Raw genomic sequence first — 20,143 nt, forward strand, 5'->3', positions numbered from 1 at the left:
TGACACATATTTTGATGCATTCCGCATCATTTTCAAGCACCGTATTTGAAGCTAAGTCTTAATTTTAGAGTAGTGTCCCTATATTAAATTTTCAGCAAGATATTTAGGTGCATTAGGGTTGTGAAGAATATTATAAAGTAGCGTGAGAGATTGGAAATGTATGCACTGACAAAGCCATTTTAGTTCAGTGCGAGAAGGTCGTTTCATTTTCAATCTAAAAAGATGTTCATATTTCTTTAGATTGAAAATTAAACGAATGCTTTCATTTTGTAGACGATCCTGACGATTGATACGATCAACGGTCGCATCAATGTAGCAAACATTAGCATAGCATATAAAAGACAGAAGAATAAATTGGGACAATTTTATTTTCGCTGTCTTCGGGAGAAAGTTCTGAAGTCTTTTTAAAGCATATATGATGCTATTTCACAAAAACGCAAAGCCATATGAAAAATTAAAAGAAATAGGTGTAAGTAGACGACAGCTGTACGGAGATCTCGGCCAAAATCAAATAAAAATGTCTTTTTTGTGCTCCTTAGTAGGAGAATTGACAAACATTGGAGAAAATATTTTTATATTCGAATTTAAAAAGAATGTCACATCTTGTAAAAATTTTGTTGGAGCGAGTTTCGTATAAAAAAATGGAAAGAATATATTGAAGAAGAATAACAAAATATAATCATAATCGTGACATATTGTAACTGACATTCTAAACATAAAAAGGTAGTTCAAGGTTGCTTAAGACGCGACATTTATGAAATGAGTTCAGACATTTAGCAATGATAATATCACCATAGTTCAACACATAATATCCTTTTTACAATTTTTTCCCTTGGTCTAGCCAAGTGAGTCCAACGTTTTTGTTTATTCTATTTATACAATCGTCATTATTTCTTAGCTCATTGTTCAGATTCTACGCTAAGGTCCATTTATACTTACGAGTATATACAAACTCTATTTTGAAAATTATTGTGTAATGAACTTTTTTTTAATTATGGGAAATCAATCGCTCTAATAAGCCATTTACTAAGATTTTGACCCCGTTCTGCCTGCCCTGTTTCAGTTCCATACAACAGTATGCTCCAGACAATAGTTATTCTACAGAAAAGTTTGTCAAAATTTAATTTCACTCGGTACTAATTTCTAATTAAAGTAAAAAACTTTTTAGCGTGCACAATGAGTTTGTGTGTTAGTGCTATGAAAAATCGATGCCAAATCAAAATAACAGTGTTTGCGGATAGTAGCTATACAGGGATCTCTTTTTTATGACTTGCTTAGTACTACACTTTAATTTCTTATAAAATTAGATCTGTTGTTTCTATTATACGACTCTCTCGTATATCTCGTAATCGCTCGTCAGATTTGTCTATGGTACGTAGTTGTTAACCATACCGAAATATTAGTAGATCTACCGAAATTCACCGAGATCTACCGATCTATGGAAATAGGTCCCAATCTACCGTCTTGTAGCCTATTTTTTGTGTTCAAATATATATAAATTTACGATATCTTGTTGTTTATATTTCTTTAAATCAAGCGATCTTTCTTTCTTTCAATATAGCCTGAAAACGTTTTTTTGGAAGCCAAAGACACCTTTTATCAAGAAAACCATTTTTATCTACCGATTTTCAAGTTGGCAACACTTTCATTACACGAAAAGAAAAAACCATTGCACTATTGTCTCTTGTCAAAGCTCGCAAGATTTTCTCTTCGCTGCGTACAGTTTTTCGTTTGTATTTTTGTCACGATTGTGATAAAAATATTTTATATTTCAATCGAAATAAGTCGTCGCGCGTGTCGAGGAGGCGTTATAACAATTAAAAGAACGAAGTACTTTTTCTCCGCTAGAAGGATATCCGTGATGTGTATAGCATGGCCGAAAACGAATTAATCATCAGTACTGGTAACGAGATCTCACCAGGGAAAGATATATCGGTTCCGGATCCGGAACCTTCGCCGCCCCCGCAAGACACCTCGTACTCCGCCAAGCAGTACAACCACGTATGTAGGGATTACCTGCGCGGCAACTGCACCCGGGCCAACTGCAGGTTCCAGCACCCGCGAGACGAAGTGGATCCCCTGCAAGCGTCGCTGCTGGACCCCTCGCACGCCGCCGTGGATGCCATGGCCGCCCCGCTGCGACCCTTCGACCCCATGCAGCCCTACGATCCCATGGCCGTCTCGATGCAGGCCTACGACCCCATGATCGCTCCGCTGCCGCCGTACGAGCCCGCGCCCGCACCGCTCCCGCCCTCGGACCCCATGGCCCCCATGGCCGGCCCCTCGCTGCCCTACGACCCCGTGTCCGTCCTGGCGCGGCCCTACGCGGACATGGACGGCATGATGCAGATGGCCGACCTGTCGCGGCCCCCGCCGCCGCTGCCGCTGCCGCCGTTGCCGCCGCTGCCGCCGCCCATGGCGGTGCAGCCGCCGGCGCCGCCGCCGCCGCCGCTGCCCTGGAACCCTCCGCCGCCGCCGCCCCCCGAGCCCCCCGCCATAAAGAGGAAGAAACTCGTCGTACCCTGCGACAAATGCGATCAGATGAAGTTGGACAACACCTTACTCATAAAGAAGTTGAATTCGATCGAAGACGAAAACAAATCGTTAAGCGATATCGCGGCCTTTTATAAAATAAAAGTGGTTCAGCAAGTGGCCGCCCTCAGGAACGAGAAGATCAACGCCCAGGTGGAGCAGTACCCCATTATCTTCCCGCAGGCGGAACTGCGCCCCGAGCTGCGCCCCAAACTAGCCCTCGAGCCGCGCGCCGAGCTGCTCTCCGAGCTGCGTCCCGAGCCTCACCTCGAGCTGCGCTCCGAGGCTCGTCTAGACGCGCGCGCCGAGCTGCTCCCGGAGCTCCACTCCGAACTCCGCCCCGAGCTCCTCCCCGAGCTCCACCCAGAGTTCCATCCCGATCTTCGCCCCGAGCTGCACTCCGAGCTCCGCCCCGAGCTCCGCCCCGAGCTGCACTCCGAGCTGCACTCCGACTTGCGTCTCGACCCTCGCTCCGAGCTGCGTGTCGACCCTCGCTCCGAGCTGCGTGTCGACCCTCGCTCCGAGCTGCGTGTCGACCCTCGATCCGAGCTGCGTGTCGACCCTCGCTCCGAGCTGCGTATCGACCCTCGCTCCGAGCTGCGTCGCGACCCGCGCGCCGACATGCGCCCCGAGCCACGCGCCGACATGCGCCCCGAGCCGCGCGCCGATCCCCGCGACTCGCCCACACAGTCGGGCTCCCTTCAAACCGCCCCGTACGCATCGTCCAGTTACTCCTATTTGCCGTCACCGAGCACTGCGTACTCGCAGTCGCCCGCCCCGCCGCAGGGCGCTGTGTACTCGCAGTCGCCCGCCCTTCCGCCAACTACCGCATATCCGCAGTCACCTGTCCCGCCGCTGACTTCGGCCTATTCGCAGTCGCCCGTTCCGCCATCGAGTACCGCCTTTTCGCAGTCGCCCACTCGATTGCCAAGTGCCGCTTATTCGCAGCCGAATGCGCCGCTGCCGAGTACCGCCTATTCGCAGTCGTCGGCTCCGCTGCCGAGTACTGCGTATTCGCCATCGCCGGTTCCGCCACCGAGCACCGTTTACTCGCAGTCATCCGCCTCACTGCCGAGCACCACATACTCTCTACCGCTCGCGCCGCTGCCGAGCACCAGCTTCACATACAGTCAGCAACCTTTAAAGGCGCCAAAATCTACATCTGTTTACTCGCAGCGACTTACGCCGACCACTAGCTATTCGCTGCAGCCGACCGATTCTCTAACCGGAGCTAATTACCCTACGTCTGTTAGTAGCACTCCCGTACAACAGAGTTCCGGATATTCTCAACAACAGCGACCTTCGTCGGCTCAGACCTACTCGCAGCAGCCGAATGACGAACCGCAACGACAGAGTCCCGGATATTCCCAACAGCAGGCTGCGAAACGCCCGCGGTCACCTCAGACATTCTCTCAGCAGCCGAACAACGGTTCGCAACAGGGCTCCGGTTTCTCTCAGCAAGGGATGAGTACTTTGCAATCCAACCGGAGTTTCTCTCCTCAGTCGACGGCGCAACCCTCGGGGTACGCCCGGCAGTCGTCGAGCGCCACGCCGCCCGCTTCCGCATTCTCGCAACAACCGTCCAACATTCCGCAACCGACAAATTATTCTCAGCACTCTCCCGGGAATTCGCAGTCGACCGCGCAATATTCTCAGCAACAGACTTCGCGGCCCGTGTCTAGTTTCTCCCAGCAGTCGACGGGCGTCTCGCAGATGTCCAACTTTTTGCTGAATTCGACGCAAGCGAGCGTCGTCTTCTCCCGTCAGCAGAGTAACCCTCCCCAACCGAGCTACTCCCAGGAGTCCGCTGCCGTGTCGCAGTCTAGCTCGGTGTACTCGCAGCCGATCCCCCCGGCCTACATGTTGAGTGCCCCCCGAGCGGAGGAGACCTACTCGCCGGAGGAGGCCTATTCGACGGAGGAGGCGTACTCCGCAGAAGCGGCGTACTCGGCGGACCCGGGCGGGTACCTGCCCCCAGCGCAGCCCGCGCCCTCCGCCGCGCCCGGCTACTCCGCCTATGCGCAGCCGCAGCCGGCCCTCTACTCTTACCAGCTCTCGCAGTCCCAAAGCGGCGCCCAGCCCGCACACACCTACCAAACTGTGCAGCAGTAATCAATCCCACAGGTAAACACGCACACTCGCATATCTTCCATGTAAACCCATCACTGCCTGACTCATTTTTGAGACCTTTCTCTCTATTAGTCTCTCGGACAAAAACTGCCCATTACTTTAATACGACAATTATTTATTTAGTATGCTAGAATTTCAGGATGAGTTACGCACTGATGGATAAACACGGATGTGTGTATAGGGTAAGGCATACAGATCTACTACATTTCTAAGAACAACAATTAATTACCGTTTAAAAATATTAAAATTTTATTAGATTATATTACATAACTATATATATGTATTTAATTTTATTAGAAAAAAATTGCAAATATTATCATCGGCCATCATCAACGCACGCCGGATTCCAACTTTTATATGAAAACTGATATTTATATATCAGGTTTTAGGTCCATATAATAAATCACCAAAATGTGGTAGATCTTTATGTAAGAATTTTGGTCAACACGAGTTATTCAGAGCAGCGATTATGTGTCCATAGTTTAAGTTATAAATTTTTTTATCTTGCATATTATAAAAGTTTTTTCATTTATTGATTCGGCAGTCATTTTGTGGTAATATTTAAGTATTTTTAATTTAAGTTTTATTCGGTAAATACCGCTATATCTTAAAATCTATTGTGACACGTGTCTGACACTATGATGCAGAATGCATAAAAAAACGTGTCCCAATAGATTTTTAAAATAGTGGCATTTACTGAGTAAAACTTAAATAAAAAATTATAAAAGTTATTTGTGTTTGTGGTCTACATTCCTTGCTGACTGTCGGATGTCATACTGGAAGATCTCGAACAATTCCTTGCCAGGACACAGATCCTAACCCCATCCACTCCCCTATATTGTGGAACCAAGATTGCCTCTTTCCGCTTATGGCTCTTCTGCCTGACTTTTCCCATCGTCATTTCCTGGGGAAGTCGCTACCAGCCACGTGTCCCGAGTACTTGACTCTCCATTGCTCAATAGAGGTAGTAATTAATAAAATTTCCCCATTCTACTTAGTACCTCTTTACTTTATTTTTTTCATGATATAATGCAATGACCTCCAATGAAGTCACATTCTCGCGGTCTTTATTATTTTGTTATCACCCTCTCTTTTAGGTGAATTCTTTATCCTTTTTTGTAGTTGAAAGTCTCCTAGCGAATTTTGGAGCTAGCGAAATAAGTGAAAATGTGTAGGTTCTAGTTATGGTTAATAAAATTAGTAAATTAGACCAGTTCGGGACCCTTCTAGTAGACTATTGCATTTAATGAAATGAAATTGTACAGATTCAAATTTTGAAGAAAAAAACACTATCAAATTTACATTCCATGATAACTCTTCAGCCAAATCTGTCAATCACGAACTGACAATCTTTTATTTATTATTTTTGAATATTTTCATCAGATCATTACTGTATACCTATAAGAAGTTACAGTTTATTTGAACTATTATGTATTTAGCCTTTTCTCACTGAATACAAACTCTCATTATTTCACCCTCATTATATCAAGTTGATAATTTATTGCTGCAATGTGTAATATCAGATTTCATTCTACAAGTATGACTAACACTATCTCAAAATGAGTTGCTTATTTATAGAAACTGATGGGACCAAGCTTATATTGCATAAACATGTTTTGTTTTTTCTTCAGATATCAGAGGACTAATGGTGAAGCTTACGTGACATACACTCTGTAAAATCATGGCCTACCAACAGATTTGCAGCTAATATGTGCACAGCAGGGTATTGATTTTTAAATCAAATGAAAAGTAAAACTAAATCTCTCATTCTTAATAAATATGTTGGTACAGCGAAACTCGGTTAAGTGATCTCAAAAACGGTGACAACTATTATAATCTTAAACTGATTGCATTATGAAATGCTAGAATTTAACCTCGGCTGTATAGCTGACACAATATTAATTTGTAATCGTTTTGTATGTTTATGATCCAATTATAAATTGGACTTGTATGTCAGAGTCCTTCTTCTACTGCATAAATGCATTGTAGAGATAAACATGCATTTTGTACATTATTAGCAATGCACTTTGGGCTGGATTCATAACCTTTTGTCAGTCAGACCGTGCGTAGTTTGTGAATGTGTAAATATCTAGTTAGGGTCTCTGTATTGAATCGCAACAAAAATACATTTAATGAATATGTGTTGCTTTGTTGAATTATTATTAAAATGAAATACTAAATATGTTTCTACTTTCAACGTGGAATCGTGTTTTAATCAGTTTTGTTTACTTAGTAATTAAAATTTGCACTCTGAATGGGGTTATCTGAGAGATAATTATAAATAGCATTCTTCGGAATACTCTCGGCTCGAATAAATAGTTTCTATGCAAGAAACTGTCTCGATTAAATGTACAGCTCATTTTACGCTATCATAAAGTATGTGTATTTTACTTATGCATATCTCATTAAATATCCATTATTTCTTGGTCTCTTTAATGGCGTATTAACTGAGTTTCACTGTATTTCAAAATTTGTATTTTAATTATCAAATTGGCGAAATAATTGAGATTGATGCCGGTTGTCGTTAGCTCAGCGTCAAACATAATAAGATGGCGATATTTGGCAACACAAATTATAATTTAAACTATTTGATATCGATACTAACATTATCAATAGATACATTAAAAATACGATGATCTCTTTATATTTTGTTGTTGGTTACAAATTAAGTTATTTACGATATATTAAATTCACTTAGTATTTTTTCTTCTGTATTTGGTAATTAATGACTTTCAAAAGCAACAGCACATGAATATATTTTAAAACATTTTCTTTCTAATTTTAGATTCGATCTACGCTAAAAATAATCTTGACATTTTATTACTTGCTTTTATGATTGTAGCACTGTGTATACATAATCAACCGGTTGCGATATTCTTGTGATTACCAAACAAACTATTGTGTTTAGTTTCAGCATTGTTTCAATCAAATAAATGGTTTATGTAATGCAATTCTATTCAACATTAGAATTACATATTGCGAAAAATTATTTCTAGTATTTGATGTACCCTGTAATCCTTAAATTAAGATTAGTGTGTTAGTGTTTAGTATTATCCTCATCCAGCCTCTACTCACTAACAAACGCTGTCCATTGCTTAAACATCGGCGGAGGATCGTACCTTCGTACCGATGTGGAAAAACAAAACAAACATGTTTCTTATATCGATTCATCTGCATTACTTCGGGAACATTCATTTTAATAATTTAAATGACAATACGTGAAGTAGAATCTTATTATTTTGTTTATTTCTTTTAGCTTCTGTATAGATTTTGGAGAAACTATCAAATCAACAGCTGTATAATAGAACTAACGATAATATAGTTCATCGCAACCGATACTTTCCCTTACTTTTTTTATTCCCGCTTAACCTGTCCGGGTATGTGGCCTTATATATCTTATAACTAAAGCCCGGTACATTTATTTCTAAAATGACACGTGTACCGTCATCTATGCTTGTATTTATACACTAAAACCAAACTTTCAAACAAACCTTGAACAAAGTTTGTGCGATGTCATCCTAATGAGGCTGTCAAAGACAACCCACGAAATAAAACATCGATAATGGTGTAGAAAACATGTTTACCGGTGGAAATATATTTTTATTCAAGAAAATGTTTCCTTTAGCGTTGACTGATAATTTTTTTTTTTAAGTTTAAAAAAAATTAACTCTCTTCACAGATACAGTTTTGTCCTCAGAAACTCACTCGCGGACAGGTGAAACCACACCCACAATCCCATTTCCCTTCTAGGCAACTAATCAGTCAATCTTTTGAAATCTGATAAATTTAAGAATTTTGTGCACAAGAGATGTGCAGAGGTTTTTAGTTGTCAAATCAGCCCAAGAGGCATTTAAAACTGAGAAAATCATACGATAAATGGATAGATCAATATAGAAAGCCCATCAACTCTCGCCATGATTACCAGACAGAGGTCGATAGAGAGTTTTGTTTCCGAATCTATATCCCGAAAGAGTAAACAAAATAACTAAGGTTTTTTTTATTATTCATTTAAATTATTATGTTCTGTTGTGTTTTTGTTTCAGTCTGACAAAAGTCCACCATAAAGTTTTTAGTTAGTAATTAAGTATAAACAGGAATGATATGTGAACATTTATGCATTTTTCACTATATTACCATATGTAATTATATTATTATTAGCAATGTAAGTTGTTGTCATATTATTTGCTTTTAACAGGTTGTTAGCCAAAATCTGATTACAATAAGAAATACAAACTATATTATATTCAGAAGCAGTTAAGTTTTGTACAGCTCAGTGTCCTACGAGACAGTTTCACTCTAAAACTATGTATTTACTAGTAAACATTTGTTTCCTCAAACATGTTTCCGTGCTCCCCTGTTTTGGGAGAGAGAACTTGACCCAACAGGCAGTATCTCGTAATCTCTTATAAAGTAATATGGAAGCAGTGTAGCGCACAAACTAAATTCTTAACAAGATTTAGTTGTGTCATATTTAATTTTGTCATTCCGGCGCTTCTTAATCTCGCACTTGTAAATCCCGTAGCACGTTCCTTCTTCCTAAGAGGTACTTGAGAACCCGCAATATGTTGTTTTTTTTCTAGTTGTACACGAATGGAGAAACATATATCCCGCTCGGAGCATCGCTACCTCTCGGGGCGAAATTCTCGCATCGACTGCCCGCTGAATACGATCAACTCTCACAAACTGTGTTCCGTTAAGTTCTGTTTAACTTATTATTGTTGTTATAGTTTGGCAGCCTTGTCTGATGTACCTATATCTCGTACGCTGTATTTTGCCTGTTCGATTCTTGAAATCGGGTTACCGCGGTCGAGTTGACGACCAAGCTCGGCAAGGTATTCCAGTCTGAGGTAAGTCGGATAGGAAGCTTTGAAGATAGAGCTTTCGGCGATGCACAGATGACTGCGCAGATTGAACAGGTGATTGAGTTGACAGGAGGCGGTCGTAATGGCCGTTGGGGATTTTGTAAAACTGCGCGGCCCTTCCCGCGACGTGAGTTCTGGCATTTTTCGTCTACCGTGGTTTACTTGTTTACTAATGAATGCATAGTTTCACACTCTCGGAATTAGGTGGACCTTCCTATAATACTGTACTTTTATTATTCGACGCATGTATACATTTTGAAGTTTTTAATAAAAAATATGTACATAAAATAAATATATACGTTTGTACATGCACAAAAGATATGTATAATAATATAATGTAATCGGGAAACTTGACTCACGAGATATATATATTGGGAGTAGCAGAATTTTATGTTATCGAGAAGTTGATATCATAAATATTTTTAATGGAAATTAAGTTGCATGTATGAATTTTAAAATAGGAATTGTATTTTATCTTTTTGACGTTTTATAATGCCCTCGCTACCAGGAGAGGTACGATAAACTATGAACCCCGCTACCGTGTACAGAGCTACAATAAACTACGAACCCGACTACCATGTAGGCTACTCGATAAACTAGACGATGCAGTAAAATGTGAATTTTTCTTCCGGCTCTAGCTATTAGTTTTATTCCAATAGTTTTAATTTGTGTTTAATTTTTTTCCTCTTTTTTAGTTTAAAATTTGATTTACTTCAAAATAGTTATATAAATACAATTTTTAAAATGATCATTTAACATGAACTAAATGTTATTTTAATAATTGTTGGATTTGTAATGCAATGCTTACTTATTTGACTACATCATGTTAAGAAGCATTGACTTATAACCTTTTATAAGATAATGAACATTTATATTTGACGTAATATTTTCATATAATGTTACTTTTTAGATATTAAGCACAATATGATATTTTTGTCTCGCTGTTACTCCCCCCTGTTTGTGCGTGTAATCTTAATGAATAAAGTATGTTTATAACACAACAATACTTATTGTTAATTCATTGTGTCATAAGCGATCACTGTTTTTATTTCATCAATTGTATCAGCAGAACGTGTGGTGGATTTTACCCAGTTAAGAATTGAATTTATCTTTGTAATTTACCATTCGAAATGTATATTATTATATTAGTGTGTCACACGTTTCCACGCTTGCGGCCTCATTAGCATGCGTAACCAGTACAGAGTCACCGCTTGTGGTGCTCAACTGTCGTGGCCGTGAAGGTGCCTCGAGTTGTGTGTTTTGGGAATTTTCAACAATGATGCTGTATTCATTGAAACACGTGTCACATATATACTTTTTTGTGGTAAATTACGAGGTATTTTAATTTTAAGGTGATTGTATTTTTTTACTGTTTATTTTTTGCCTGTTACTGCAGGTCAACAACTGTCTGACCTAAACTCTGATCCCCCGCACCCTCTAATCTAAGAGGAGTATAGCTGATAACCTAAAGACTGAATAAGATACGATACGTAAGTATGCACATACGCAGAGAAGTGTATTTAAGTATATCTGTACGCGGACACCATGTAAGTATTACTGTACACCAAGTGTACATAGGAACGATTAATGCGTCACCAACTAATATATTCTTAGTTTAAACCCTTTTAAAATTTACTTTTATTTTTTTAATCCGATTGATTAAAGATAAACAGTAATTTATTTTTATATTTCCCCTTGCATACTTGTTAAGTTGAGCCTGTTGATTTAGCCCGCTGTGATAAGTGCGTTGTAATTTCAACGATAAAAATTATATATAAAAAATGCGAATTGTTTAATGTCTTAACAACAATATCATTTGTAGAAAGGCAAATCGATGTAACCATATAAATATTTCAATACGCAAAATTCTGCAAAAACTCAGGGGTCTAATAACTTTTGCCTGACATCTAAGGACAGATAAATTGACTGTGTCATATTTAACTGAAACGGGTCATTTTTAAAATTTAACATGAACTGATTGCACAATAAATCTACCGCCCAAACAAATTGCGAGTGTGTTTCAAAATACCTATTTGTATTGAAACATTAGTCAGGTTACTGATGTGAAGACTATATGATTATCTTAAGACCCATCTCAGAAAAAGCAGTAAGGAACAGAGTCGGAACCTGCGAAGTACAAGACACGGTCAGATGAAGCAGAGAAAACAAGAATCCGGTATGCACATGTGGAAAATGGGAGATGAAAAACTTGAAAAATCTATGATTGATTCAATACAAAAGAAATGGAAATCTTTCCATTTTTAGCTTTTATATTCAGCTGGGAGTCCATTAGTAAGATGCGCAATCTTCTGAAGACGTAACAGACCGGCCAATCTAAAGTAGCCTAAAAGTTTATTACTGCCGTGTTTGTCTGAATCACCTAAATAGCAATGTGCACCGTGGTCGTATTCCGGGACAGAGTATACTTTGAGAATACACAGAACGGAAAACAGATTGTTTCTGAGTTGACTTTATGATTTCATTGGATTTATCATATGACTAGATTCATCGCGGTTATATTGATTTGCTCTTTTAAGAATGATAATATGTTTGTTAAATCTTACCTTTTTGAACGCGCATGGCACTGTATTTAACGAGTCTTATGCTACGAAATAAAGCTGTTTATGAAATAACAAAAACACCCCTTTGCTCAGGCACTTAAATATTCAATTTACATATTTCAACATAAAACTTTAAGTACCTCCATTTTAATTTCATGTAAAGCAAATAGAAAAAAAAGAAAAAGGAAACTAATTGGCGAAAAAGTAAATAATATTATCTTAATATTTAACCTTACTAGGTTTCAAAATTGGGCAGCTGTACCTTTTTTAAAATGAACTATCTGCGTATTATGTGTGGAAAAATGAAGTATCCAAGCATAACCTATGATTTGATCCCATATTCAGTATTTACCTCAGGCATCCACTTGGATAGCGAGCACCAACGAAGACTGCTCGCAACGGCCGCCAACGTACTGCGCTTCATTACGTGTTCGCTGTCCGTTCTTTGTCCAAGCTGATCGCTTAAGATGGAGCGTGAACGTATCCACTAGTTGCAATCGTGGAGCGCTACTTGTTTGCGATTGTAGTGGATTAACACCTTAAGATGGTTCATAAAATAAACGTGCTTAACCGACATAGAAATCTCCCACCCGGACTACTTATTCTCAGTTAATAGACATAACATTTTCTTGGTTAGTATTTTGAGATCATCAAATTTCCAAAAAGATATAACATTTCAAGAGGGGATATTTTGGGCAAATTAAATTTTATATTTGATGTTATTTTAAAGATGGTGATTTATAAGTTTTAAAAATTTCTTTGCGCTTGAATCTATCTTGAGAGAAGTGGAAGGTATTACGGAAAGAAGACATATATTCTGGCATAAGAATTGGGAAAATGGTTTCTCTGTATCGTTAATTCGCTATTTAGAGCGGAGCAAGAAGTATGAAGCATAATAAATGATAAACTTATTTTGATAAATAACATATTTATTGCAATATGCATATCAGTTGGACAGATTACTGTTAAAAGACAAACCAATGTTATTTTAATGTGACAATGAGGACACTTGTGCAAATGATAAGACCCTCTGTGATTTGATCCTTATCACATTAAATGGAGCATTACTCACAGTAGAGGTTAGATAAGATGACATTTCATTGCCAGTGGTGCAGTGTTAAATTAAATAGTGACAGGAATTATTGGTAATCTCTACTGTCATCAAAAAGCCACAATAAATGTTGAAGATGAAATACCAATGGATATCAAAATTTATCATGGAGTTTAGCGAAAGTGTTATATTTTCAACAATTATATTCAACTTATACTCGGAAGACATATTGGAAGAAGCACTGGGCAGATAATTAATAATGCTTGTTACGCCAATGACACTCGTTCTAAGAATAACATAGGTTTACAAAGATCGACGAATTGAATCGACTAGCCTGTATAAATAGGGGTTTAAAATAAATGCGTCTAAAATAAAATGTATTCAAAATGGAATGGGAACAGATACGTTAGAAATGGTACATTAATATAAATATCTGGGCTGTTAATTTGATGACCAGTGTAACCATTCCCGAGGATCAAAGTCAGGATAGAAATCTCGAAATGCTTCTTCAAAATGCTCGATCTCCTTAGTAATAAAAACTTCAACTTCGATCTACGCATGTAATTTTGTAAGATGCTACATCATTTCAATGCTTCTCTATGGTGTCAAAAGCTGGACTCTCAATCGAAATGTGGTGCTATTTAAGAATGGTCAAAATATCATCGGCTGAGAGAGTGTGAAATGAAAATATTTTAGGACACATGGGACAAAAGAGAAAAGCTTTACAACTTAAAGATAAGAAAGCTAAAGTGCTTTGGTGGCCATTTTATGAGGAAAGAGACATATGAAGTAATACATATTACACTCCGAAGATAATGCAACATAAGAGGAAGACGTATACCTGGCTTAAAAACTCGACAAAGCAGTTCAGCTATAGCACTAAGTCGTTGTTTAGACCAGATACGAAGTTAAGAGTGCTATGGTGATATGGCCTAGGTTGGCTATGGCCAACCTTAAACGTGGAGAGTAAAAAGAAGAAGATATAAATAATATTTTCACATCGAGATCTTTTCAGTCCTCCTGTTAGGAAATGAAAAGAACGCTTTAAAATAGAATATAATTAAATGTTTAAAAGTACCATTACTTATAGTAGAAAATTTAATTTCATCACCATTTCGTTACCAAATGCTTGTTCGGACCTTAGACCATTTAGGAAAATTACAAAAGATTTTTCCTATAGTATTTTTAAAAAAAATTCTCTATTTTAAATACTTTTTAAATTTTCTGGAATATTTATTTATGAATCTAATAAATGCCATCATCTCAGAGTATTAGTATTTTAGGTTTAAATAGTTCAAAATGTAACGTAAATGTAGTTCTATTAAATCCATCACCTTGGAGTGTTAATATTTTAAGTTTAAAATAGTTTTAAATGTAACCTTATTTAACCTTATAAATACCATCACCTCGGAGTATTAGTATTTTAAGTTTAAAATAGTTCAAAATTTAATCTTATCTAAAATAAATGTCATTGCCTCGAAATATTTTAGTTTTAAAATAGTTCACAATGCTTTAGGAAAAATCTTTTTCATATCTTCTGTATGATGTGTAGGCCAAATAAGCAAAGGGCGATGAACAAATACACTTTCTTTTCTCACAGCTGGAGTATATATTTCGCAACTTAATTTGGCATTTTTTTGAGTTTTGGCAAAGATGAAATTAAGTTTCGTATGTGAAATTTTGAATTCATACATTTTTATTTGACTTATACGCGAATTTATTAACTATCGCAAATTTTAGCAATGTTATATCCTTATTATTTCAAAGATGTCGTCTTTTCGTATCCCGTGAAGAGTAAAGTTCAAATGAAAACCAGGGCACGTTCCGGAATCAAAAAAAGTGCAAGGTTTCCGCCCCGGCCCCACTACACCGCCAATCGTCGCTTATAGTGTACTTGTGAAGCAACAATGGTAATATTAGATATTTTTTCCTTCCACTTTCCCAAGATATCCCAAACAATGACACACAGTGTAGGAGTGATTATTTTCCCACCAACCATCTAATGATGACCCTCATCATCATTGACACACTCAATATTTTCTATTGCCGCGTTTTAGTGTCGGAATATCAGTACTGGTTACATCAGCGCCCTTGAGGTATTATTTTACAAAAATGGCGGCATATAAGTTATCCAAATTTATTATTATTATTATTATCACCATATATCATACTACACCAAATATCATGGCAATTGTGAGGTGAAACTTAATTAAAACTGAAGAGCATAGGTCCTGTTTGCTGCGTGTTTGCTAAGTGGCAGAAATATAAACCAAACATCAACGCCGTTGCTAAATTTTAAATCCCATCACAATTTTATATGGTGTATCTATGAAATAAGCCAATATCATAGATACAACATTTAAAATTGCTTTTCGACTGAATTAAAACTAAAGTTAAAACGTCAGCTTCATAAAATTTCCTTATTTACACATACGACTATCCCACTTATTTTATCCGTTAATTGCACTGCAAATTTTGGATTTTGTGCGAGTTGAAAAGATATTTTAAAAGTAAATTTAAACCCAATAACAGTACTCCGCTAATATTCTGGGAGTAAAAATTTCACTTTGAAAAAATGCAAATATTCATCATCAACCACAGTTGATGATTGAAAAGAAAGTGTTTGACAAATTACAGACAAGGTTTGGACACGAGGGACATTACATTTATTGGTATCTTCTGCTGGCATCAAAGGCCGCAGTAAAAGTTAAAGATGAAATAATAATGAATATTGGCCGTGGAGTTTGGCAAGGATGTATACTTACACCAATTCTGTTCAACTTGTATAAGTTGTAAAGAACTATTAGAAGACATATTCAAAAAGGTGTTGAAACTTTGGATGGGATAGTTATAAATGGGCAGATAATTAATAATATTCATTATGCTGATGACACATCATTCTAATGAATAACATACAAGGTTTAATTAATCAAATTGACATAACCTGCAAGAATAAGGGACTGAAAATAAATGGTCCCCCCGTGTCATTTAGTCAATATCTGAGCTGTGTGCGAAATGACCGATGGGACCATTCCCAAGATATCAAAGTCGGGAAAGAAATAATTATAGTTTTGGATAATTTACAACGCAAGGGCACTTCGCTGTGATTAAATTGGTGTGAAACCGCTTCATCAAAATGCTTGACCTCCTTACTTAATAAGAACTTCAACTTCAATCTGCGCACGAAAATTGTAAGATATGTGTGTATTTCTGTATGGCTTCAAGAGCCGGATGCGACCAAGCTGCCACAAGGAATATTAAAGGATTCGGAATGTGGTGCCTTTCTATAAAAATGCTCAAAATATGAGTCAATGAGAGATGTCAAAACGAAGATGTTTTAGGACACCTAAGAAAAAAAAATAAGAGAAACTTCTCTATAACACTATAAAGAAAGAAACCATAAATACTTTAGCCATTTCATGAAAGGAGTAACAGTAAAGTGCAGTGCAGCAAAGTGTTTCAATTTTTGGTGCATTATTTCCAGATCTCCACAGGATGACTCTCCCATGATTGTCTCTCACGAGGTTTCGGGAATGAATTGTGAAGAATACCATAGCTAATCACCATAGCCGTCACCATGACCTTTTTCAGATGAAGGATCGTCTTGTGTGCTTTGTCGACTCCCAGTCTCTATCCCAATCGACCTTTATTATTATGTAGCATCTGCTTCTCATCACGTGATGAGAAGTAGGTGAATTGTAACATGTGTTGCAATTCTAATAAAGAACAGTGTACCTTTATTTCGATAGATGAGTGAAGTGGATACCTTTTGCTGTCGGAGTTTATTTGCATCAATTAATTTATGTAGTAAGCGTCTACATTTTTTTCCTCCTTACCAACTTGAGCCAGGAAAAGACTTATGGGTGCCCCACCCTCCGGTTTACATGAAACTTCTGTTCCAGGCGAGAGACAATCGTATTATTGTTGATGAGTAGGGTCTCAACTTCCACCTGTATTTCCGTATCGTCAATGACGCGAGGTATTACCCTATGTGGCTCATTTTATAAATCAATTTTGCTCTCACTGAATTTCTTAAACCATCACTGCACTATTCCTTTATTAAATGTACTGTCATCCTATGTCTTCTGTAATCATTTCATTTCAATTGTAAAAGGAAGATGACCCAAATTTCCCTTGTAGGAAGCAATTCTGTGAAAGAGAAAGATAGTAATTTCTCATCCTGTTACTGTTTTTATTCCTTGTAAAAATAAGTAGAAAGAATAAGAACTGCAAGCAAATACTTCAAAAATACTACGCTTTTACGACTGAGCGAGTATCCAATGTTTGTGGTGCAGCAACCTGATACTAGCCAAGTGTTTTTGTCAATGTCAATAGAATATCAACACATAATAAACAACAATTATATAGCTTTTTCTACTTTTATTTTATTTGAGCAGTGACTGGGGTTTTGTCGTACCACCTTAGTTATGACAAAACGTGACCAGGTTTTTGACGAAACCCGGTCACTGGTCAAATAAAAGTGGAAAAACATTGTTTGATCCATACTAAATGAAGTTCCACCAAGAAATGACAGTGCAAAATTTAAAAAATAAATAGATCAATAAGGCAGCACGAAGGCATCCCTAAGGATAATCATGATATACTAAAATCTGATCATTTTTACCATACATTTTATAGTATAGCGGGCACCACCGTATATATACATGTCCAGCAAATAATTGGTTTAAAATCCCACATAACCAACATCCATTTAGCCAAGACCTCCCAGCAACTAATATTTTGATTCAACTTGAATCTTAATTTTTTTTTGTATAACAAAAACAATTTTTACAAAGTTCTTTGTTTCTAAAACTTGTATTCTAACAGCATATAGAAAATATTCAATGTCCAATACGACTCTAGTAACAAATTTTGCAAGCAGTTATGCATTAAGCCATTTCTGAATTCGAGATTAAAACATCTTTATTTGTTTAATTTACCAGCTACGTAATATGAAAGTTGGATCTTTGTACATATTAGTATTTTATTTATAAGGTGAAGTTGGACAAGATGCAAGCGATTATACAAAGAACACAAACAAAAGTTTTTTACACATCAAGAAAAGTATCAAACAAAAAAATATATATTTACATAAATATGTAAACATATAAAATTTAAATAAAGAGTACTTATACGTAAATGTGTTTTATTTTGATTCCTTTTCTGTACATATGCAGTTTGAATTATAAATTTTAATAAATTATACCTGAATAATTGAAAACTGTCTTCTCAGAAATTATATTAGTGTCGGGTTGTGGTCACGGGGTTAGTGTTGCGGACTCTTAAGTCAGAGTTTCTCGGTTCGAACCCACTCTACCACAATTTGCTACCTATTTCTAATAATGAGCCGCTCAGGCTCACAGAAATAGTATGAAATTGAAATATTTGTGTGAATAATAAAAACACAAGTATTTCTCTTTTTTTAATAAAAATTATGGTCTTTTGCTATCTATAAAATTACATATTGACTTGTTCAACAAATAAAGTTAAAATAAATATCTAGATGCTAGATATTCAGAGTGTTTTGCTTAATCTTGACCCTGGATTCATAACCTTTCATCTGGCGTACTGTGTACTAATTGGTATTACATGATTATTATTTATTCGTAAATGTACATATTTATAAAATGTTTTTTAAATACATTTATGAATAAATAACATAATTTTTACAGGATGACTAATTTTTCTATCCCATCAAAAATTTTTTTTTATCAAAGGTTGGAAAATAAACACTGATAGAATTCCCACAAAATATTTTCTTTTTGTTATGTCACTCCATACTGGCAATCATGACAATTTTCACTCTGTAGTCACTCTTAACAGTTTCTTATTGCTATAGTGGAACCACTCAGGTTCAGCCAGGAACCTTTCTTGCTATGCTGCATTTACCTTGTAACGTACGTATTACTTGATATTTCTCTTCCCTTATCTTTCTTTTCTTTGTAGTTATAAGTTATAAACAACTTCTTTATCTTTTCCTGTGTATTTAGAAATAGTATTTTTTCAAATTTGAAAGTAGAAGTCACACGAGGTCAAGTTTAGGGAATAGAGGGGACAAGGAATCAGAATTTCGATTGTATTGGGACTCCATTTACTGGTAACTAATTACTATGAACGAATATTGTAGATCGAATATTAGGATCCCACGCTGATAACAAACCACATTGGTAGTTAAAACCGTTTGAGTGCTGAGATTTTTTTCTTTAACCTGTTAACGGGCGGGACGCATAAATACGTCAAACGCAAACAATATCGGGTGCGGGTAGGACTTATGAACACGTCCTTGAAATATATGTTTATTATATTATATATATGTACGTATATTTATCGAACAACAAAGGTATTAGTCATCCATACATGTCTCGACATGAATTTAAGACGCGGAGTGAATTAGTATTCGCGCCCGTTACAAGTTGCGTAATTGGACAGCGGACCGCCCGGTTAACAGGTTAAAGTATGCTAATTTTAGCATTATTGCAAACAATTTTGTTGAAAACTTGTTTGCAATAATAATTGAAGGGAGATAAAAAAGGGTTTTTATAAAAAAAAAATATTTTTCGTCCGTATATCTACATTTTTAAAAGTATACAAGAGTCAATATGTTTCTCAGCAGTGAAATGGTTAAAGGTAAAATGTTCTCACTGTAATACGTTACGCGGGACTGGCACCTGAAATAGAAGACTGATCACCTTGACTTTATGAAATGTACCCAAGATAAGGCATCATTTGATTTCGCTCACTCCTTTCAAGAACGTCATAAATCAAAAAACTTGATTTTTCGGGAGAACGTTTTTAAAGTTTAAAAATATAATACAATGTATTAAAAACAAATATCAACCCACTTACTGAACTTTTTACTGTGCAACAGATCTTTTTAGGTAAAACCTGAAGGTTTTTTCTACATTACAAAAATATTTAGTATATTTAAAAAAAATAATTAAACAATACATTTTCTTAAAAATGCAAGAACAACACTTTCTGCCCTGTAGCGGGTAAATATTAAGTTA

The 20,143-nt window shown here is 37.2% G+C and overlaps 1 protein-coding gene across 1 annotated transcript; it reads left to right on the forward strand.

The window, feature by feature from the left end:
• Positions 1–1,668: 1,668 nt before the first annotated feature.
• Positions 1,669–7,648, forward strand: LOC148304904 (uncharacterized). The gene is made up of 2 exons (XM_088267552.1): positions 1,669–4,656; positions 6,294–7,648. Exon 1 carries the CDS (start codon positions 1,873–1,875, stop codon positions 4,642–4,644), a length of 2,772 nt encoding a protein of 923 aa, XP_088123678.1. The 5' UTR covers positions 1,669–1,872; the 3' UTR covers positions 4,645–4,656; positions 6,294–7,648.
• Positions 7,649–20,143: the final 12,495 nt, after the last annotated feature.

The sequence above is a fragment of the Brachycentrus maculatus genome, unplaced genomic scaffold (assembly GCF_059751285.1).
Source record: "Brachycentrus maculatus isolate JH-2025_06_01 unplaced genomic scaffold, ASM5975128v1 h1tg000299l, whole genome shotgun sequence".
Lineage (NCBI taxonomy): Eukaryota > Metazoa > Arthropoda > Insecta > Trichoptera > Brachycentridae > Brachycentrus > Brachycentrus maculatus.